The sequence below is a fragment of the Colletotrichum fructicola genome (genome assembly GCF_000319635.2).
Source record: "Colletotrichum fructicola Nara gc5 chromosome Unknown KSG_Nara_v1_contig03, whole genome shotgun sequence".
NCBI lineage: Eukaryota > Fungi > Ascomycota > Sordariomycetes > Glomerellales > Glomerellaceae > Colletotrichum > Colletotrichum fructicola.
Genome location: NW_027094053.1, coordinates 2,601,535 through 2,623,226, shown reverse-complemented (window position 1 = coordinate 2,623,226; position 21,692 = coordinate 2,601,535). Strand labels below are relative to the sequence as shown.

The window sequence follows — 21,692 nt, the reverse complement described above, 5'->3', positions numbered from 1 at the left end:
ACAACTATACCCCGACATTCTCTTTCGGAAATCAACGCAGCTCGCATCACTAGTGATGAAGAGATGGACACTGCGTCAGAATGCGTCACGTCTTCGCAAAGCATACTGGAATCCAGTTGTTCTTCTTCGTCGTTCTCATCTCACGAGACTGACAGGCTCAGTGCAAGCGCTTGGAAGACGATTTTGCTTGGCCGTCTCATGGAGTACTTCTATTCCGTCATCTCTCCCAGCTTGGCATCCGAGGCAACAATACAGGCACAAGCTGGACAACGTGAAAGTACTCGAAAGGGAGCCGTAGCCGGAAGGCTCATGAGTGGATCCTCCGCCACTCAGGGAGGCCACTCAAAGGAGAACTCGAAGAGGCGGTCCGAGGACCACGGAGCCGATCGCTCAGGTGATGGGGATGAACAAAAGAGGCCGCGTTTGACCTCTTCGTCTACGGAAGTTTCACGCCTCGCGTGTCCCTACTTTAAGAAGACCCCTCAACGGTATTGCACTTCAAAGTGGCGCTCATGTCCGGGGCCTGGCTGGGAGACAGTTCACAGGGTCAAGTATGTGTCTTTCCCACTGTGTCATGAAGCCTAAATGTTCTGACAGAAGGCCAGAGAGCATCTCTACAGGTGCCACATGCTACCGATCATATGCCCACGCTGTCAGATAACGTTTGAAACGGACGAGGAGCGTAATGAACACCTACAAATGGACGATATATGTCCAAAGAAAAGCAAGCCTGACTTGTACGGCATTGATTCGAAGCAGGAAAAGCTTCTGCGCAGCCGCAAGAAGGGGGGTAAGAATATGAGCGAGGCAGATAAGTGGAGAGACGTTTATCTCATCCTGTTCCCCAATATCGGTCCAGAAGAAATACCCAGTCCATGTATGAGCCTTAATCAAGACGCACGACAGATCGCCTCGACTGACTTTGACAGATCTGGACTTTGGCGGCAATGCCGATGCCGGGGAGGCAGAGTCGGCCTTTGCGCGGTACGAGCGGTACCTAAGACGAGAACTCCCAAGAAAAGTTCGACAAGAGCTCGAAACGCGTATCGAACAGGCCCTTGAACCAATGGAAGAGACTCTTAAGAGTCAGATCGTCGACATCGTACGAGACGCGCAACTTTCACTCTTCCAGAGCTTTGTGTCTTCAAATCCAGATTCGGCAGAGCCCTACAAAGGCGACTCAATGGCAGAGTGCGGGTCGATGGCAAGCAATCGTGCAGCATTCGATGGCCAGATAGAGGCACTCAGGCCGTTGCCCTACATGGAAGGCGGCTTCAACGGTATTTGCCTTCAGTTACCGCCCGACCCAGCCAACTATGCCTTTCTCAGCCTCGAGGAGGCTTCAACCTTCGGGCAACAACCATCAGCGGCCTCTTTGCAGCCACTCGGATACGACGACCTGGACTCGGGATATTTCTCAATTACACCGTCTACGTCCCTATTTGACGCTGACAGCACTAATGGGCTACCAAAAGGTAACCTCTAAATAATGTAGCTAATTGTCGAGTTGCGTCACGAGGTGTACTCGGGATCTCGCAACTCGTTTGATATTATAGACAGTTGTCTCGACTGTGATTTTGCCTTGTGGCTCGTTTTCTTCGTTGAATGGCTGTGTTCATGAGTCCTCGACCATCTTCTCCTCTGCCTTCTCCTGAGGAACCTCCCCACCGGCCTCTTCGAGAACACTCGTGCTCTTCGTGACCGTCAACACAGTCGGCAACGCAAGAATCAGAGATCCAATGCTCAGACCCCAGTTCATCGCAAGCTGCGTCATGGCACTCGCATGCTGAGCGTTAATCCTCCACGCCATCGCACCTCCAGCCGCTTGGAACGCCTTGTAAGCGCCAACAAGAACAGCGGCCCGGCCGGGGGAGTTGGATTGTGTTCCCATAAGCCAGTAGCAGTAGGATTGCCACAAAGAATCGTAAGCGCCGTAGAAGATGTACAGGAAGATCGGTCCTGTAGAAAGGGAGCCCTGCGTGTAGTCGATATCCTGGATAAGGCCTTGAGCGTGACGAGCATCCTGCCACTTCTGGAAAGCGTATCCGCCACCCCAGATCGCCATGCCAGTGACGAACAACACAACCCAGCCCAGTCTAGCACGCCCAGGGCGCTCCAGCATAGGCAGATCGAGAAGAACGCCAATGACAAGGCCGCCGACCATCTGCGCGAACCAGTACAAGGCTCCGTTCAGCGATCTCGTCCTAATATTGAACGTCATACCGTTCACATCGTTCTGCTGGTACGAGTAGAACACATTGGCGCAGAAGAACAGCGGCAGCATGCACAGCACCCTCCAATTACACAGAGTCGCGACAGACATCTCCAACATGCCCTTCAGGCTCTGCTTCTCCGTCTCGGTGGCGGCGTGCAGCTGCGCCAAGCGGATGCGCTTCGGCGAGCAGATGAAGAGCCCGAGGACCCAGCCGACAAGCATGATGGTCATCAGCGCAATGTACGTGGCGTCGTTGACGGTGCCGGTCGTGGAGTGGAAGTTGAGGCCGAAGGCGGCGAGCGAGCCGACGCCGCCGCCGAGGTTGAAGATGATCCAGAAGACGGCGATGGCGCGGCCTTTTTGGGATTCGTGGACGTAGGTCGTCATGATGGCGCCCTGGACGATCCAGATGAAGGAGGAGCCGATGCCAAGGACCGCGCCGGCGGCGATGACGAAGGCGCCGTTTGCGTTGTCTGGGATGGTCAGCGAGTGCTAGGGGGTTCAGGAAGCAGTTGGCTTACGGTTGAAGCTGAGGAGACTTCCGCTGTACAAAGCGTAGGTCCAGCCACCCATCAGGAAGCAGATCTTGGGACCGACGAAGGAGAAGATGGGGCCGACGATGAAGAGGGCGGCTACTGCGGTGGTTGAGAGGAGGGCGACGTTGGCGTTGGCTGCGACGGTTGAGTCGACTTGGCCGGAGCCTCCCAGGCCTGAGAGCGCATTGAACATCTACATAATCAGCATATACTCCTCTCCATATCTATTGTAAGGACTTACGCCTGGCATGCAGAAGCAGATGAAGCTAATGAGAAGGATCCTGTAGCACAAGTTAGGGCTGGTCAAGGATGACTGGTTTGCTACCAACTCACTGTGTCCATGGATGGGAGTACAGTCTCATCAGGGCTGATGATTCCTTGTTGTCGACATCCTCATTGCTCTCGACTTCGTGTGGCGTCGCCACGGAAACTTGGTCTTCGCCGCTCATGTTGCTGACTCTCCTTGACTGAAATCGACTGATCGAGTCTCTGCCCAGGAACGCAATCGCCGGCGCGTGACAGAAGGTAGATAAATCCTCAGAAAATCACAACGAAACTCCAACACTCATGTTCAAACAGGAACCTCAAGATAGATAGGCAGATGACACGAAACAGCAAGGTTGAAGTCGGAATTGACGTTCCACGGTCCACCCCTATCTCTCTCGACAACAAGAGTTTCCCTCGGGAGAACACGCGACCACCACCACTAAACACCCGGCCCCCTTTTTTCTTACACCATTCAGCACGGTCACAGCGGGGAAAATCTTTCTCAGCAGCCAGCAGAGATAAGCTGCGGGTGCGTTCGTGTTTTTCTCCGCACAATCCGATCTTCAACCAGGGATCTGTGCGGGTGAGCTGAGGTCCCAATTCGTCTTCGTGATTCGCCGAGCACCCAGCCATTGATCCCGGGAAACTGGGTCTACCCCGTCGAGCGGTGCCACCCGCTGCAAGGGACGAGCGCGGTTTCCGGTGGGAATGGGCGCAAGAAAAAAGTGCCAAAGGAGGGAGGGTCCCTGAAGTTGAGGCTCCGCACGGTGCCCGGTGTTGCATGCCGCTTTCCTCACCGATGGAACGTGACATTGAGGCTTGTTGGTGGTGGTGGTGGTAACAACATGACGTCCGTCGTCCAGTGTGCCGGCGACGACTTCAAATGTGAGGTTGCTCTCGTTTGAGAGTTGTTGACTCCGCCATTTATTGCCTTGCTTGAGTTGACAAGATGATTAGAGTACCTTAGTCATCGACACTTTGCAACATGAGACGGTCCCGTCGGTGGCGTTACCGGATCATTGATTGAGGCGTTCCGACTTTGACCTCACGAAGCAAGATGGGAGCATACTGTTATTACAATGCCACCGCGGAAGACTCATGAAATATATTCAATTGGAAGCACGTCACTCGCTTATGCAACTGCCAGTTTGCAAGACGAAAAAAAACAGGCTCATTACTATGTACATCAGCGCTGGGCGCTCTTGCCTTCCGGGTTACTTACACAAAAGTGGGGCCCAGCAACAACTCTCACATCAACCACAAAACATATCACGCAGGCCTCATTTTTTTCGACAGAGCCGCCACGCAATAAAAACATATTACAAAAATCGAAAAAAGAACAAAAAAACTATTCAACGCTCGTTGTGTTACTTGGTAACACAACCCGCGCCACCCGAGTTTGCCGACCACAGGATAATGAGGACTCGAACGGTGGTACTTGTGATCCTCATATGCGGATAAGGGGAATGGGGAAGTGTTCCGCTTTGACCAACTGAGCCAGGTGGCTCGCATCAATGCTGAACCTGTGGTGATGGAGAAGCTGTCCTTTTTCGAATAAGTAGCTCTGGGCTCTCACTTGGGAGGTCTGGGGCCGTGATGGGTGAAGAGAACCGTCAAGGTTGGTGGTGGTCTTAGGGAAGACAACAAAGGTGAATCCGAGTTGGGATGAAAGGTCCTCACCGAGGCGTGGAAGGTGCGGTTCGCGATGGGTGGGTCCAGGCATCAGTTTTCTCAGGTTGATTTTTCCATTGGGAAAGTGCGGGCCTTCCGGGTCGGTTGTCTGCGGTCTCCAGGAGATAAGAGATGTCGAGAACGGGAAATCCAATGTCTGATGGTCGGAGAAGAGGAAGAGGATCGTTGCGATTTCGCGACGACTCCGGGGGAACGTGCCGCGTATTAAGGAGACATTTTATTTGAAAGACTATGTTATGGGAACGTTACCTTGGCCCCGAATGATAGTGTGAGTGGACCCATACTCAGGTCGATCGGGTTAAACCCTACAGCCATGACTCTGCTACCCCGTGGGGACAACAACGTCGCACTTAGAGCACTCCACTGCCGATACTTCCAAACCAAGCACTTGGTAAGGTATCATGAACGAGATCGTGTCAAAAGAGACGTAGCCAACAGAGAAAAAGAAACATTACCCCAGACTTCGGCCGCGTTCCAGAAAGACACGGCGCGGATGACCGGCAGGAACACTCACTCCCGTCCCCTCGGAGCCGACAATGACAGCCGACCACGAGCCGTATCCGGATGTTCACGGGTGCCAAAACGGTTACATGTTGTTTGAATGACATCGGAATGGCACTGTCACATCTCAATACGGTCTGCAGAAAATGGCACTTCCAAGCGAGCAGACTCCTCACATATCACCACTCAATAGATCATCGCCGCTACACCTGCATCGCCCGTTATCAGACCATCCAACCTGCACCAACGGCCGATCTCCTTACACTCACGCCCCGCTCTTCAAAACCGCAAAGACCAAAAAAGGTGAGTTCTGACTTCATTCCGCCCCGGATGCATGCCGTCCGACACGCGGCTCGCCCATGCCACATTCCTCGCTCGCTACCAGACGGCGAGACAGCCCATACCTCGCACCTCGCGTCCAACGGCTTTCCGCACGTGGGATGTCCGCTGCGGGAAGAGAAATGACAACATTGGGCCCTCAAGGAGGGTGTGACAATCACCTTGCATTTTGCGACGCGCATCCCTGAAACCGTCGAGGCCAGCTTCATCAACCTGTTCTTAGATGCCATTTCACCATTGCGGCCGCTGAGGTCAATATGTTTCCGCCGCTTCATGTGCGCCTGGCGGCCCGGCGGCTCTCGAGCCGGAGCCGCTCTCTGTTCTGCTGCTCCAACATCCCGATTGGTGGGCAAATTCGACAACATCCCTTCGGCAAGGCTTCCCATTCGTCGATAAGCAAGATCCTGTCAAGTATCCTATCTTCCCGTCAAGATCGTCGGGGGAGTGATGTGCGGACGGCTGTAAACGAATCGATACGGCGTGGTTTACTTTTCCGAAATCGCTATCCGTGGCAGACGGGAGGCAGCCCTGGACCGAGATACAGTGGGAAGCATTGTCCAGAGACCAGCTTCGCGGAATGGAAGTCTCGAACATTTCCAAGGACAATGAACACACTGGCCGTTGACGAATAATGCGGAAGAGTCTCAGCCGAACAAAGAGGGTCGTTACAAGATTGACGTTTCAACTACGAAACATATCGATGAGACAAGAACAATGTCGCTAATACCGCCCAGAAACATCTTGAACGAGAACAAAATGAAGGCAGGAAGCCATCCATAAATAGGCACCGTCTTGTAATGCAGAAGAAACAGAATTGTAGGTATGCAACCCTCTTAATCACGCACAAGGCAAAAAAAGGCCGCCCGGTAAGTATTCCACACTGCAAACGGACACACAATGTGCGAGGGAACAGCAACCACAATGTCCTGCGGTCACACCCTCCGCTCTCGCCTCCGGGACTGCGGCAAGGGGGCCGACTGCAAAGGCGAGCTCTGGAAGCCCGCCTTCATCGACGACAGCTGCGCCGCGTGCCATCGGCCAATGCACCTCCGCGACAACCGCGCCCTGCACGAGGCTGAACATGCCATCCTGATGGCTGACTATCGCCAGGCGAAGAACGATGGTAACGGCGAGGAAATGCTGCGTTTGCACCGCGCCATGATGGCACACACCCGTCTATCGCGGCTCCGGAACTTTTCTGTAAGCTTGACGCGCGAAGAGCCGCTTGGCGATGTCAAGTGGCCCAAACCAGAGGGAGAAACCGGCAATAATGCACACAATGATGGTGCTGGCGGCTTTGAATCAAGTAGCAGAAGCTGAATGAATTGCGGACTGGGTATAGATACAAAAGTCACAAAACCGCCGAATGAAGAATCAGAAACGCCGTGCTCCCTTTTGATGCCATGTCTTGACGCTCCGTACTCACAGTATCCCCGTTACCAAGGCCCGGTGAACTGGTTGTTGAACATCCCTAGTCGTACGTCACTTGGCCCCATAAACTGCGCCATCTCCCACGCCGATGGCATGTATGGACCCTGGGCCATGGCGTCCTGCTTTGACTGGTTCGAGCTGACCTGCGCCTGCGCGTCCTTCTTCGCCTGGTTGAACTCCTTGACGCGTGCCGTGCCCAGCTTGCCGGCCCTCCTCTTGTCGGTGTTGCACCGCAGCAGCGGGACCTGGATGACCGCTCCGAAGATATCTCTGACTTTTTGCTCTGGCTGGTTGTGCCGTTTCGCCACCTCTTCGAAGGGGAATACGTTGAGACAGGTGTCGGCGATGTCGACGATGATGTGTTTGGTGGTAAGCTGCGGTGGGTCAGTCGCTTTCGGGGCGGCGGGTTTGGCTGGTTTTGCGGAACTGGGTGTTTGGAGGTAAGGATTCCTCTGGCTGGAAGAGTAGGTCGGAGCTACCGGCTGCGTTGACGTCGGTGCCATGGGAAGCATGTGCCCGGCTGACTGCTGGGCTGGCATGCCATGAGGATATTGCTGTTGCGGGAGAGCGAAAGCGCTGTTCGGGCCCGCCATCATTGATTGTTGCAGCAACGGGCCGTACATGGCGCCAGCCATCGGGTTGGCGTAGGGGTTGATGCCGAGCATGTGTGGCCAGTGTTGCTGGATTGTGGAAGATGACATGGAAGTTTGCGCTGCTCCTGGGACATTGGCGGTCGAAGGCATCGCGGCTGCGGCAGTCAGGTTTGCTGCCTGGGCTGCCTGGCTCGCTGCTTGTTGCCGTAACCTCGCCTCCAAACATTGCCGACAAGGTCCTTTGGCTCCTGACGCAGGACGATCGCCGCAGGAGCCAGCTTGAGTCGTGCCATGGGCGGAAGCATGCGCTGGGGTATGGGCTGGAATTTGGGCAAGAGATGCCACTGGACTAGGGTGAGGAGTGTGATGGTGAGCGTGGGTGTGGATATGAGGCTGCACTTGTGGTGTTGCGGTCGTGTTTGGTGTCTTTGCTGGGCTTTGGCCTCTCTGGAAATCCAACATGGGAACAGTTGATACTGATTTGAGGTCAGCTTGGGCACAAGGTTGGTTATGAGTTGTCGTCACGGTTCCCGTCGTGACCTGCTGCTGTCCATTCGTGGCATCTGACATTGAAGCAGCATCGGGCTCAGGGATGAAGTCAACAGCGCCAGCCAGAATTGAATCGACGGTGCGTGTGTCCTTTGCAGTCTCAGTTGGCATTTGCATTTCCGAGTTTGGTTGGGTCGGCGTACCTTCCGCTCTCACTGTTGGCGGTTGAGAGCCCATACGGGCTGGGCTGTTAGTCGGGTGAGCCGATCCGGGAAAGCCAGCACTGTTCACCACCGCTCCACCACCACCACTCAGCCCATTCGTGGGCCCAGGCGCCGGACCGTGATGCTCGTCGAGCCGGAGCATAGACGGTTGAACATGCTCCGGTAGCGTCTTGGGTGATACCGGCGGAGAGCACTGTGGACCAGATGACGGCGCGGTCCAGAACGACTCAAGATACTGTGATCTCTCCGGAATCGGGACCGAGCAGCCTCGCGTCGGGTCTATGTCCATCGCGTGTGATGTTGACGACGGATCAACCATGCCGGTGCTGCCTCGTCGCTCCGGTTGTGACGGTACCGCAGTGACTGCTGCATGCTTGGGAGGCTCGGGTGGCTGGTGGTTGGGGGCGGGAACCGGTTGATTATCCGCGGGGGGCGGTGAGTGTGTTATGGTTGGTATGTTTGGAGGTGGCATGATGGGTCGATGGGTGTCAAGCCTCCTCTTCTTGACCGGATTAGAAGACACAAACTGGACATCATCGTCTTCCCTCTTGGCTGGCACGACTGGCCGAGTAGCAGGGGCGGGCGGTGGTGGCGGTGGCGGCGGAAAGACTTGAGGAAACATTGGAGGAAACATCACGCCTTGATGGTGGTAGTATGTGCCGTCCATCCTGAAGAGAAATGAGAGAATTGGTGTCTTCAGAATGCGGGTGCGGGAACGGATGCAACATTGATGAGACGGAGGGATGCGGGTAGTTTAGTTGATAAGAATGGCCAAGCATCCATATTTGAACCCTGTCCCGAACAGCTACAGCTCTTGCAGAGTGTGCTGAGTACGCATGTTGGAATGACGGGACCCAGCACGGTTAGCATTAATTAGCAGGCCATGAACAGCAAAGAGAGAAGCCAAGAGAAGAGTGCTGGCATGTTGCACGGTTTGTCTTTCAACTCTTGTCTTTGGCGGACAGCCGGACGCTAGCCCGGTAATAAAAGGGAGTATTCACACCAGCTCTGCATACTGTGACAAGCACCTTGAATCGATGCCACTTTTTTTTTTTTGGTGGCCCTCAGCATGCAGATTGCCACCTGGGCGGTGGGTAGGGAAGCAGCATCAGGTGGGTGAATGGGCCCCTAGCTGTGCAGAAATACTTTGCCAGCTCGCCTCAGATAAAAGGTGCCTTTTGGGCTGTTGTTGTTACCAGCGCCGCTGCTGCCCTCTGATTGTCTGTAAAACTGCAAATGTCGATGCTGAGAGCAATGAAAGTGGTGAATGCATCCTTGTGCAGCACCAGACACACCCCCCATGTCGTTTTGGCTAACCGAAGACCCCGAGTTTGAAGGGGCTGACTGTGCACATTAAGGGCCACTGGAGCTGGAAGGGGGAAAGCAATGGAACATCGAGATGAATCCACTTGGTTCAGTTGAGAGAGTTATTCAGGGAAGATGATGGCTGCAGACGGAAGTGCGACCGAGAGTCGATAACGTTGCCCAACACTGTCTATGTCCTGAGTGATGTGAGGGATGCAACATCCCTCCAGAGGCACAGCATTGCACTGGGTGTGAGGTTGGAAACATGAGACCCACAATAGCTTTCAGAGCTGACATGATTGGCCAGAATGCGCAGCCAATGACTGCTAAGGTGGCTTGACCGTTTGCCTCAGCCTCATGGTCAGCCTCAACTGTCTTTCAAGGTTGGGGCCGGTAGCTCCTGCCTACCTTGACTCCCCACATCGCGGGGCACCTTCCATTGACACCCGTGGACGCAGCTACCTGCAACCTTTCGAACTCAAACAGCGATTGCGGCAACCGAATCTTTACATCACCTCTCGAGAACCATCGACGACACCTACCGCCGCATTTACAGACTTCGCATGGTCGCGACACCACAATAGCAACACAACATCACGGCGACGGGCAGATCCCCGCCCAGCATGGCCTCTTCCACCGAGAACCCGCTCATGTCGAGCCAGAAGTCCTCGGAGCTTCAGGCAGTCCTCCACCCCCTCGTTCTCCTCACGATATCCGACTATATCACACGCCACACGCTGCGCTCCCAAGAAGGCCCCATCGTCGGTGCCCTCCTGGGTCAACAGAACGGCCGCGAGGTCACGATTGAGCATGCCTTCGAATGTCACCTTAAGCAAGTGCCAGAGGTCGACGGCGGCTACCTGCTAGATGCCGACCGCTTCGGCCGGAGATTAGAGCAGAGTACGTTTGGTTTGATATTCTGAGATTGCCACTGCTGACTCCCTCCAAGTGAAGCTTGTCCACAAAGACCGCGGCCTCGACCTTGTTGGCTGGTACACCCTCCTCCCCTCCACCGGCCCGACCCCGACCATCCTCCCCATTCACAACCAAGTGCTCGCCGATTTCAACGAGTCCGCCCTTATTCTTGGCTTCCACCCACAGGAGGCTCTCTCTACCACAGTTGGCGGCAAGCTGCCTATGACGATTCTGGAGTCAAACTACGAGGTCGACGACGCCTCGAAGGCTGCCAACGATGGCGAGGACAAGAAGATGGAGGACGGCGACTCCAACAAGCTCAAGCTCCGCTTCCGCGAGCTTCCATACACTGTCGAGACGGGCGAGGCCGAGATGATCTCCATGGACCACGTCGCCCGTGGCGCCGGCAACGCCACCGCCATCGAGGCCCCCAAGGAATCCAAGCCCAAGGTCCAGCTCGTCGAATCAGGAGGCAAGCGTCGTGTCGTAGTGCCCGAGAGCGCTGACCAGGACATTGATGGTGCGCTTTCTCCTGAGGAGGAAGAGATGATTGCCTCCCTCACGGCGAAGGCCAACGCTGTCAAGATGCTTCAGGGCCGTATCCGCCTTATCACATCTTACCTCGAGCGCCTACCCTCCGAATACCTTCCGGGCGTGGAGCAAAAACAGCCAGCAGGTGAACACACGACGCCCTCACACACCATCCTGCGCCAGATCCAAGCTCTTGTCAACCGCCTGGAGCTCGTCGTCCCATCCGACGTTGAGAACTTTGAGAAGGAGGTTCTCTGCGAGGAGAACGACGTCGCCATCGTCTCGCGCCTCAACGACCTTATGCAGAGCATCAGCGGCATGCGTGATCTTGGCAAAAAGTTTGGCGTTCTGGAGGTAGCCAAGAATAGGGATCGCAGGGCTGCTGATTTCACCACAGCTTACTCCGTAGGCTCATCCGGGTACAATGTTTCTGGTGTGGGCGACGTCTTCATGTAGGCCGGGAGGAAGTCGCAGGAAAAAGAAGCGGATGGACAGAAGCTTGCTCCGGCGGGACAGAAGGGTTAATTCATTGAGAGGCGTTCCGGGGGTAATGTAGACATGATGATACGCGCAGGGGTCCATACCAAGCCCCGACGAATAAACACCATACTTCTCATGTTTTTGCTTCCCTATTGACTTTTTTTTCGAGGGACTGTTTCGCTCTGACATTTCTCTATCTCATTGCATGACATACATTTGTCGGGTTCAAGTTGTGTTGGTGTGTAATGCTTCAAATAAACTGCATTTTTACTATACTCATTTACCCAGGATTATTTTCCATTTTGTGTCCCATCCAGCCTGAACCACTTGAGACATCTATGACCAACGCTTATTTCCACTCCACTCGCTCCTCCACCTCGAATCCGCAATCTGGCCCTGGCCGAAAGACGTCGTTTTGAAAAGAAAAAAGTAAGCAGAAATGTCTATCTTGGTATCAATCATTCATATTCATGGCCGTAAACTTGAAGCAAAGTCTGCAGCTTCAGCTGAGGAATAATACTCCTCAAAGCAGCAGCTTCATCTTTCTCTTGATGTACCTCTTCAGGCCTCGATGACAACCTTCAAGACGAGGTTGCCTTCGTCATCGCACGTCCTACTGGCAAGTTCAAACGCCTTGGAGGCATTCTCAAGGCCCTTGAACCTGTGCGTGACCATGTCGTCGAGACGGGGAAGGCCGCCGTTGCCCTTGGCGCAAAGCAGTCGGACGCCGGTGGGATAGGTGTTGGCGTAGCGGAAGATTCCAAGGATGTCGATTTCCCTCAAGTGCGCGACGGACAGAGGGAGAGTTTGCACCGGAGTGCCCATGCCCACCATGACGACCTTGCCGCCGGGTCTCGTGGCATAGAGACTGGTGTGCATGCAGACCTCCTTGCCGGTGCACTCAAAAGTGACGTCGACGCCGTCGTCCTCTGCGTCCATTTCCAGTTCCTCGGGCACCTTGGTGAGAGCGAGGATATCGGCGGCCAAGGCCTTGGCGCCGTCGAATTTGCCCTGGACACTTTGAACTGAGAAGATGCTGGCGGGTGTCATAACGCCGGGGTCTGCGGGGGTCGAGGTTCCGGAGTTGTTGTTGTAAGAAGAGCCGGGTGTCGGGACGACGTAGCCATGGGTAGCAAAGCCCTTGGAAATGGCGTAGTTGACGCGGCCGGCATCAACGTCGGTAATGGTGACTTGGGCACAGCCAGCTTGACGGGCCATGGCTGCGGTCAAGAGACCGACTGTGCCGGCCCCGATGACGAGAGCTGTTGATCCAGGCTCAGGCGTGGCTCTGTTGACGGCGTGGATGGCGACGGAAAGGGGCTCGAGGAGAGCGGCCGCCTCGTAGGACACGTGGTCGGGGATCTTGTGGCACCAAGCCGCGGGGTGGTTGATTCTCTCTTGCAACGTGCCTTGGTAGTGAGGAACACTCTTGGCGCTGGACCTGAACTTCATCTTCTTGCAGAGGTTGTATCGACCCTTGCGGCAGATGATGCACTGTCCACAAGGGACGCCAACTTCGAGAGCAACACGATCGCCGAGCCTGAAGCCGGTGACGAGGGGCCCGATAGCGACGACCTCGCCAGAGGACTCGTGGCCGAGAGAGAGCGGGTGGCAGGCGCAGAGGTCTCCATTGGCGAACTTCTTGTAGTAGCTGACGTCGGAGCCGCAGATGCCGGTTCTCTTGACAGAGATCTGCAGCTCGCCGGCGCCCGGCTCTTCAATGGTTCTCTTCTCCTAGACATGTCGTTAGATTTAACGTCTCAAGGCGGGGCGAGAGAGGACGACAGGCGTAGGGATGCGACGTGATCAACGTGGGGTCATGTGTAACATGCCCGCGTTCTCCACGTCACAATACCGAGAGAAGGAGTGAACATACCAATCGCAGATCTCGCGGACCATGCAAGACAGACGCAGTGACGGAGGAAGATTTGGACTTGTAGACGGGTAGTTGCATTGGTGCCGCCTCGCCTGTTGCGACTGGAGCCATATTGAAGTTAGATGACGCTTGCGGCGTGGGGTGAAGCGTGGGATGTTAGTCTGTTGATGGGTTAGGGTGGTGAAGGGGCTTGGCCCAACTGCCTATTAGGGAGGGCTAGTACAGTGGGATTGGCCCAGGTACCGACTGAGGGGCGCCGTCAATGGAGATGCTGAGGATAGCGAGGCACGGCCCTGGGATTCTAGAGGGGACCGGCGTGGGATGTCTCAAGGACTGATAGGTTGACTTTTTGGGGGTCTCCGTGGCTGGGGGTAGCAGGACTAGGAAGCCGTGGAGGATGTGGCAGGATCTGCTCGTGGGATGGGAAATGTGAGAACCAAATTAAAGAGACGAGACCATGTGGCAACGAAGGGGGGGTTAGATCTTTATCACTTTATAAAACAAAGTGATAGCGGGAAGAAGGGTGCGGGTTTACGATAGAGAGCAGGAAAACTTTGGCCCGTAACCGCCCTCCCTTAAGTAGCTTTGCTGGTGAGCGCGGCTCCAGACGTTTTTGATGGTGAATAATGCTCATGGTGGTGTCAATCAGGGATTAGCAAGTTGTCAGGGGTTTCTGGGTAAAGGAGGAGACGGAAGAGACCTTGAGCCTTGGGCAGATCGAAACGGGGTCTTGACGAGCAGCGCAGCCAAGTCCACCCAACCAAACACCGCCCAGTTATCAGAGCCAAGCTAAGAGCTTCTTCGTACATGTAATTTCGGGAAATCATATGCAAGAGACAGCTGGCTACGGGCCCGCCTCAGCCCGTGCCAGGACAGCCCTTGGCTGGTATCGGCCTGGGATGCAACGAGAAGAGATGAAGGGGACGACAACGTGTGAGAAGCACACAGTAGTGTGGACGGTACATGAGGCGAGTCGGCAGGGGACGGGAGGCGGGACGGCGTGAAGGTGGCCGCATTTGGGCAGCATTGTTAAAGCTGGGCAAGCAAGCAGGCGTGAGGGCATGGTTGGAGGTGATGGACTGATGGACATGCTTGAAGAGGAGGTCGGACGGAAGTAACTTTCTCGTCTCTTGCGGTGAATGGGGACGTCCCGCTGAACCATTCCGAAATTCTCCAGATATGGCATGGATGGACCGCCTGCGAAGCAGACTAGCGGCTGTTGATACCTAGGATGGTCTGGATGGCATCAGTGCGGTGACAGTTGTCGGCATGCATGGCATCCAACAACTCTGCGAGCCACATGCACGATACCCTGTTTGAAGCTTTCGCAGCCCGCGATGACGAGCTACGTCTCCCTTGGGGTCGCTAGTCGATGTATTGGATGAAGGCCCAAGTAGCAAATTGCAGAAAAGTTCGTTTGCCATTGTCTCGAGGCGTGTTCAAGAAGCAAAGGCCGCATGCATGTGCTAGGGCTTGAGGGAGAGGTGGGCAGCTAAGGTATGGTCGGTGAGGTACCCGGGAGGGAGGGCCCGAAAGAATATGGAAGAGCCGGGATCATGAGGTGGTGGGAGGGGTAGCAAGGAGGGGAGTCACTGTAACGGAAGTGCGTGGTTCAAGAGGGAGAGAAAATGGCGAAGGTGTGAACAGGGTAGGTAGAAGCCGCAGGCGACCTATGATCTGCCAAGGGGTCTGTCTGGACATGACGGGACAATCGTGGGTGAAATGCGAGAGATGATGGCAAGCTGTTGCGGCGGATGTGCTGGAGCAGCAGATGAAAGAAGTTGAGAAGACGGTGAAGATGGCGAAGGTCGGCATCCAATGGACGAGGTGGCCCGGTTCCTAATGGCGGAAGAGAGACAGGCCTGTCCATGTTGTAGGTTCACGGGGAAATAAGGGCCGTATGCGCTGGACGGAAGAGCTGTGAAACAGCGCCGTTGCCGACCTTGGTTGCCACAAATACGCGGTATCGACAGAGAGGATGCCGTTGCCCTCTACGGATAGCCTCCGTTGGCCATCGTCATGGATCAGGGACCGGGTATTCGAACTAAGCCGCCGGATGATGCAGGTTGTATGCGCTCTGATGGAGTTTCTCAGTCTGAGCGAGGCACCGTTGGATGGCGTAGAAGAGGGGAGGCATGAAGTTTGAACTCTCCCAGCAACTTATTGAGCCATCCGCCTGCCGGTCTTCTGTCATTTCGTACTGTTGAAGAAACAACGTTCTTACCCGTACCTGCCTTGCAACATTGAAGGTTTGCAACGATGATGGATGCTTTCCAGGTCGTTGAATTACATAAGCAATATCGAAGAGGGTGTTCATCCCGTGCAGGGAAGGAAACCCCTGCTAATCCTGGCCTGGTCAACTTTCTTTTTCCCCAATCCTCGGTTCCAACGTCTGGCTTCAACGGCAGCAGAGCACCAATTCTTCAATGCCCTAGGGACCCAATTCTATCAAACACGAAGAGTACATTATCACGACGAGCCCCAGGACCGCATCGCCCAGATTCTCGCTCGATGCGCATACGGGCTGTCTCCTCTGATAGGGACAATCATCGAGCGCATCCTTTTTTTGCCGCCGGCTTCGCCTCTTTCTTGCGTGCCCTCTCAACCGCCAACCGGCGTTCTAGAATTGGGGATCCCGCCCTTGCACCATCACGCATACCGTCGTCACCTACTGCGTCTCGAAGGAAGTGGTACAGCATGGTTAGGCATTCTGCCCCGTATCAACCACTTGCAGCGCACAATGTCTCTACCTTACCTTCCGCGGAACGCTTGCATGCTTCCAGTACTTCAATGACATTCGCCCGTCTCTCCCAGGCTGCCACCCTTGTTATCAATATCGAACGATGTTCCCACTTAGTCGATCAGTCACAGAAGCACAACTGCGAGATCTTCGCTGCACCCACCAATATGCGAAGCCCTCCAGCTACGCGGTCCAACCCTGGCTGAAAGCTAGCTTTCGAGGTTTTCAATTGCATACACTTCGGGCCTATCTGTTTTCAAGGACGTTTTACTTGGCTTATTCCCATTTCATGCCTCCGAGGTGCCCAGAACTGCAGGCAGTACCCCACTGTGACGACGACGCAAGGTCCCTAGCCGTTGCAGCTTGCCCCTCCTGACCCTCGCAGCAGTGGGTTCGGATCCTGGCAAGCCATCCTTGGGAGAGCTTTGGCGAGCATTTCAGGGTGCTTCGGCGGATAAAGACCTCAAAGAGAGCTTCGCCCAGCTTCAAAGTTTCCCGCCCAGGCTCCGAACGGAGGCAGAGGCTCAGTGCTTTCGATGCTCCGTCGGAAACGTTGCCTTCTTCGCCGTCATTCTCCAGATGCGTAAAACGCAGGTACATCAAGAAGGTTCCCAAGCGCTGAGGACTGGAACTGTACGGTAGCCTTGGACGGCACTCAACGATAAGTTGCAAAACCCTGTCCTGTCCTGTTTGAGACGAATAGCGAGCCATTTGCGGATGCACCGCATCTGCAACTGTCATTTTACCGGCCCTATGGCGAGACATCTGCACATGGCTGGTGCAGGGAAGACCTCTCCCACCATTGACAGCTCCTCACTAAAGACGACAGTGGAGATTTTGTGCACCTTAACACGCACCTGTTGCATGCCTACAAGGCGCTGATGGACCTAGACCGTATGTACAATCATGGCACAGACGACCTATCCGCTGCATCGCCGACGAGCACCTCTCTAGATGAGGTGTTCTACTCCTTCATCCGGAGAGCTCAGGCCTCTGAAGCGAAAGCTGTGGCGGCGCAAGATCCGTTTCTCGAGCGTCACTCCGTTGCGACTTGACCAGACTTTGGCCTGTTCATTACGATGCGGCTAGGACTTGGGGAAATCGAGCAACTGCAAGGAATGCCTTGTAACCGACCTCAACGGCACCTCGCAAGCATCATCCTCAAAGAAGTTGGAGAACAACCAATCTTGGAGAAGCCCCTGTCTGGTCTCACGCAATCGGATCACACAACAGCCACCGCAACCTGGGACCCTTGCAAGTCAGGTCTCTACAGAGGAGAGTGACATCTCTCCCAGGTCGATGTCAGTGAAGCCATATCTGAGATGTACGACTTGAGAATTGCCTCCGTGATACGCACCGAACCCTAGGCCAACCGATCAGGTCATCTACCATAGATTCAGAAGGATGGACTGGTCTGGACAGCTCAATTTTTCATCTTTGACTACAGAAAGCAGCATGAAAGACGATCAAGGTAACCGAACAACCAACCAAAGAGGAGCCATAGGAGTAGCATTTGGTGTGCGTCACAATTTGCCATTGTTCTTTTCCACACGACGTTTGAGTCATACAAGGAAGATGCGCCGTGCCTACACATCAGATGAAGGATTGCAGATGCCAGCCAACATACTCGACTGCCGAGAGTATGGCAATAAAAGAAGACAGTATACTTTTAACCTGGCAACATGCAGGGCAAGCGTCAGAGCCGAAGCCGGCAATGTACTCAGCATGGAACGCACCTGTCGGCTGGCATACACACAAATGCCTTGCTCAAGGGCCAAGTCAAATCAAGCGGTGAAGGATTCATCGTCATCGTCGATTCCCGTTGTCTCGCTCGCTGTTGTTGCAAACCTCGGCTGCATGTCTTTCAAAGTTGAGGAAACCCTACAATATCATCGAACCGACATTGAGATGCCGATGCTACTTGGGCAGACTAGCATTGCTACCTGTCACAACCTAGAGGAAACTCTGATGTTGGGGATCCAACCCACACATGCCCATGTTGTTTACATAGGCTTCATCTTGTTGGCCGGGGATCTTACTTACGGTTCGTTATCAAAAGAGATCCCAAGACTACTAGCCGGCGATATACACTTTCCGGCGAGGTGCCAAACCAGCCACAAACCATTTCACATTCAAAAGCCGGCCTGCCACATTGCGTAGGTAGCTGCCTCATGCTCACGCCAACTCATCGCGAAACACAACACACCAATCCCGAGAAATCAAGTTATCAAATGGCTACCACATGCCAAAAGTCGATGCTGCATATCATGGCTTTTTTCATGACAAAATTCCCAACACCCTCAAGAAATCACAAAAAGCAGTGAAACAATACCTGCATGCCATCATCTCACCCGCATCGCAGCCCTCATCAACAAAAATTCTCGTTTTCTCCCTCCTCCTTCCCCTCACACTAAAAAAACAAGCCACAAAACAAAACACATGTGAATATTGTCCCCTCGTCACAGCAAATCAATAAACATATTCATCACGTCAAATCCGTTCCCCCTTTGGATTTGATCTCACCGCCAATCGATCAAGCAAGTACCCTTCGAATTGGAGGGGAGCACGACGGGATGCGCTGCAATGCAGTCAACAGACAGACAAGACATGGGAGACCGGAAACAAATAGCAGCGAGAGAGTGTGTGCACGTATGTGTGTCGCACCACCAAGCAGACCGTAGAGAGAGGCAAGTACACCCGTTCTTGGGCGATGCAGTGCGCTGTGCGTCCCATTGCGCCCACCTTTTCCCCTCCAGCGTCACAATCATGGGCTGGCCTGGCCTGGTTGGAGGTGCCGCCTCCAACACCATCACCACCATCACCACCAACACGATCAACACGACTACCACCCGGCAAACGGACACCGTGCCGCCCAGGAGTTGAAGCCATCTCCATGTCGCCATATGCCGTGACTGCTATTTGCCGGGCTTCATCTTCCGCACATATCGGTGTCATTATGAATGCCTGAGGGCCAAAAAAATGAAGAAGACAAAAAGCAAGGCTCATACTTGGGAATCTATATGTATGGGAGCACACATAAGGCGGTTACAACATTACGAGGGTTTTGTGTGAAGGGTAGCCTCAGTCCATGGCCGTGACGGTTTGGGATTCGAGGACTTGCCGCCCCCTCCCCTCCTTCGGACACGTTTCCGTGACCCGTCCTCCGCAAATACCAGGTCGCCCAGTTCACTAGAATGTGCTCGTCGCCAATCGGCTCGCCGCGTTTCTCGCATCCACCCGGTCCTCGTCGTCTTCTTCCGCCACACCGGCCAGATTCGCCCGGCCACCCGCTGCGCCAGCGCCACCCTTGTTCTGTCCTGCACTCTGCCCGTCGTCATTCTCTCCGTCCTCGGGGACGCCAGCCATAAGACTGCCAGACACGCTGCGGCTGAGGGCCTGGTCTGAACGTCGTGGAACGCCGCTCCATGCGTCGCCCTTGGGACCCTGGCTGGCCGCCAGGCTGGCCCGCCGGACGGTTGGGTGAGCCTCGCGTCCGAGACGGCTCAGACCGCCGGATGCGTCAATGGATCGGATATCCGGTCTCACGCTCTCCAGAACGGCAAGCGCGCGACGTTCCGCCTCGATCTCGCGCAGGACGTACTCCCTGATGCTGAGCCGCAGATCCGCCGCGGTCCTCGCGAACCACTTTCGGCGCTCCTGCACGAGGTTCTGGGTGACGCGGGTCGTCTTTTGGTACAGGTAGGTCTCGTTCTGGCGTGCATCATCGAGCGCAGTAATAGCCTCATCGACCTTTTCGCGTCTGACGTTGGAGCTCGCCTTGAGTCGGTCCGCGGCGTTGAGCTTGCTGCGTGTTTGCTCCTGTGCTTGGAGGAACTCGCGGATGAGAATTTGGCGGTTGGTCAGAGATTCCTTGACGACAAAGGCGTCCTGGGAGTGATACTGGAATGGGTCACCAATTGTCGTAGCTTCTGCAGTGGCTTGTGCGGCGTGGTAGTCGCCAACGGTCTGTACGATCTTGCCGAGCTTTCGGTAGGCGTTGGCGAGTCCCTGATGGGGCTCTTGGATGGTCATGGAGCCAAGCTTGACGCCAAAGTCGGACTCAGCCAATCCGAGTCCTGCGCTATATCAGACCGGTGAAGGGGATGCGTTATCAGGTGGTTGACGTAGACTTACCGCGACGAGACTTGACCAGCTTATCGACCTTGTGGCCAGCATCCATGGTCCCCAGGTAAAAGAGCTTGACGATTGGGCGAGCTTCTTGCAGCTCCGGAGTGTCATCGGGTGGAGGGGCAAACTGCTTTAGGATCTTTCTGCGGACACCGGTCGCAGGCTGCTTCATCTTAACCATCGGGCTGTAACCAAAGTCGCTCTCGACAAATAGCACCATCTCGTCGTCCCTCATGAGAACCTCGTTGCTGCACACATAATTGAACCATCGCTGAAGCAGGGCCTTCACCCGAGCTTCGTCTTCGTCCGTTCCTGCGCCGGCCGATGTCACCGCGGGAGGCACGGTAGGTACCAGACACTCGGGGTTCGCTGAGATCAGATGTTCGGCAAGCTTGACGAATTCGGAGTGGAATCGGCGGACATCGCGGTACTGCGTGGTGCGGAATCTCGGGAGGTTTGTCTGCGGCCGCGGGTTAGTCACTCGTCCAACCGCAACCAATGTACTACCGGGCATCTCCTACGTGAACATCGAATCGCAAGATGGGGTCCTTCTTTCCGGTCCTCTCGAGACCCGTGATCTTGGCCTGGAGCCTGTACTGAGGCTGCTGAGGCTTGCGCTGCTGCTCCTGACGGGCCTGGCCGGCCGCGCTCTGCGCGGCTTCTCCTTGTTCTTGCGACTTCTGAGGCGTCTCGGGTCCCGCCTCGCCGCTTGTCCGGGCTGAGTCGACCTCGGTCCTGGACTCTTGCGTTTCCACCTCGGTCGCGGACTCGGTGCTCGTCGCGGTGTCGGGTCTCCTGAACTCGCCGCCGAAGCCTTCCTGATCGCCGTTTCCGGGGTTGGGGCTGTAGCGGAAGGGGGAGCCGGGCTGCTCACCACCGATGTCCCCGGCGATGGAGCCAAAGGTGGTTTGATTCGGGTTGGGCGAGGAGCCGGGAGAGTTGCCCCAGGGCGATGCGCCGCCCGGGTTGTCGTCGTGGGAGATTGCGCTGTAGTCCATTGTCGGCGGGCGATGGTCCTCTTGTCGTCGTCGTCGTCGTTTGTTTTGGGGAGGATGCGTTTGCGTAGTTTACGGGGTTATGCGTGGGAACGGAATCACGACTGGCCGACAAAGCCGATGCGGGGAATGCGGGAGTAGACGTCAGTTGGGGATTCCAGACGTCAGGCCATCCATTGACTGGGCCGGCGACACGGATTCACTGAGATAACTGTTGTTTGAAAGCAATTCCGGATAGACGATGGGTGTGTGTAAGCTTTCGCTCGACGGTATCCGTTCGGGGGTGGGCGGAGAGGGTCGAGGGAGCGTGTGATGTTGCCAGACCGGGGAGCTTTTCTCCACGCAGCTGCCTTGAATTGGCTCTTACGAAGCCGGCGGGCAGCAGAACCTCAGGTACCTGACCCTACGATTAGGCTGCGCAGTACCGTACCCAGC

At 55.2% G+C, this 21,692-nt stretch overlaps 7 protein-coding genes across 7 annotated transcripts; 3 read left to right on the top strand and 4 right to left on the bottom strand.

Annotated features, from left to right (window-relative positions):
• Nucleotides 1–198: 198 nt before the first annotated feature.
• Nucleotides 199–1,486, top strand: CGGC5_v005495 (uncharacterized protein; the record flags this gene model as incomplete). The annotated part of the gene is made up of 3 exons (XM_032035074.2): nucleotides 199–551; nucleotides 606–877; nucleotides 930–1,486. 3 exons carry the CDS (start codon nucleotides 199–201, stop codon nucleotides 1,484–1,486), a joined length of 1,182 nt encoding a protein of 393 aa, XP_031886041.2.
• A 129-nt stretch (nucleotides 1,487–1,615) lies between these two features.
• CGGC5_v005494 (UNC93-like protein) lies at nucleotides 1,616–3,200 on the bottom strand (the record flags this gene model as incomplete). The annotated part of the gene is made up of 4 exons (XM_032035073.1): nucleotides 1,616–2,688; nucleotides 2,737–2,944; nucleotides 2,993–3,032; nucleotides 3,085–3,200. The coding sequence occupies 4 exons, from the start codon at nucleotides 3,198–3,200 to the stop codon at nucleotides 1,616–1,618; spliced, it is 1,437 nt and encodes a 478-aa protein (XP_031886042.1).
• Nucleotides 3,201–6,471: 3,271 nt separating this feature from the next.
• On the top strand, nucleotides 6,472–6,870 carry CGGC5_v005493 (uncharacterized protein; the record flags this gene model as incomplete). Its single annotated transcript, XM_032035072.1, has 1 exon — nucleotides 6,472–6,870. One exon carries the CDS (start codon nucleotides 6,472–6,474, stop codon nucleotides 6,868–6,870), a length of 399 nt encoding a protein of 132 aa, XP_031886039.1.
• Nucleotides 6,871–6,986: 116 nt separating this feature from the next.
• On the bottom strand, nucleotides 6,987–8,954 carry CGGC5_v005492 (uncharacterized protein; the record flags this gene model as incomplete). The annotated part of the gene is made up of 5 exons (XM_066151457.1): nucleotides 6,987–7,729; nucleotides 7,786–7,923; nucleotides 8,143–8,213; nucleotides 8,267–8,310; nucleotides 8,355–8,954. 5 exons carry the CDS (start codon nucleotides 8,952–8,954, stop codon nucleotides 6,987–6,989), a joined length of 1,596 nt encoding a protein of 531 aa, XP_066008910.1.
• A 1,261-nt stretch (nucleotides 8,955–10,215) lies between these two features.
• Nucleotides 10,216–11,494, top strand: csn-6 (COP9 signalosome complex subunit 6; the record flags this gene model as incomplete). The annotated part of the gene is made up of 2 exons (XM_032035069.1): nucleotides 10,216–10,492; nucleotides 10,542–11,494. The coding sequence occupies 2 exons, from the start codon at nucleotides 10,216–10,218 to the stop codon at nucleotides 11,492–11,494; spliced, it is 1,230 nt and encodes a 409-aa protein (XP_031886038.1).
• Nucleotides 11,495–12,079: 585 nt separating this feature from the next.
• Nucleotides 12,080–13,505, bottom strand: SORD (Sorbitol dehydrogenase; the record flags this gene model as incomplete). The annotated part of the gene is made up of 2 exons (XM_032035068.1): nucleotides 12,080–13,252; nucleotides 13,395–13,505. The coding sequence occupies 2 exons, from the start codon at nucleotides 13,503–13,505 to the stop codon at nucleotides 12,080–12,082; spliced, it is 1,284 nt and encodes a 427-aa protein (XP_031886035.1).
• A 5,818-nt stretch (nucleotides 13,506–19,323) lies between these two features.
• vps17 (Vacuolar protein sorting-associated protein 17) lies at nucleotides 19,324–21,260 on the bottom strand (the record flags this gene model as incomplete). Its single annotated transcript, XM_032035065.1, has 3 exons — nucleotides 19,324–20,210; nucleotides 20,269–20,722; nucleotides 20,784–21,260. The coding sequence occupies 3 exons, from the start codon at nucleotides 21,258–21,260 to the stop codon at nucleotides 19,324–19,326; spliced, it is 1,818 nt and encodes a 605-aa protein (XP_031886200.1).
• Nucleotides 21,261–21,692: the final 432 nt, after the last annotated feature.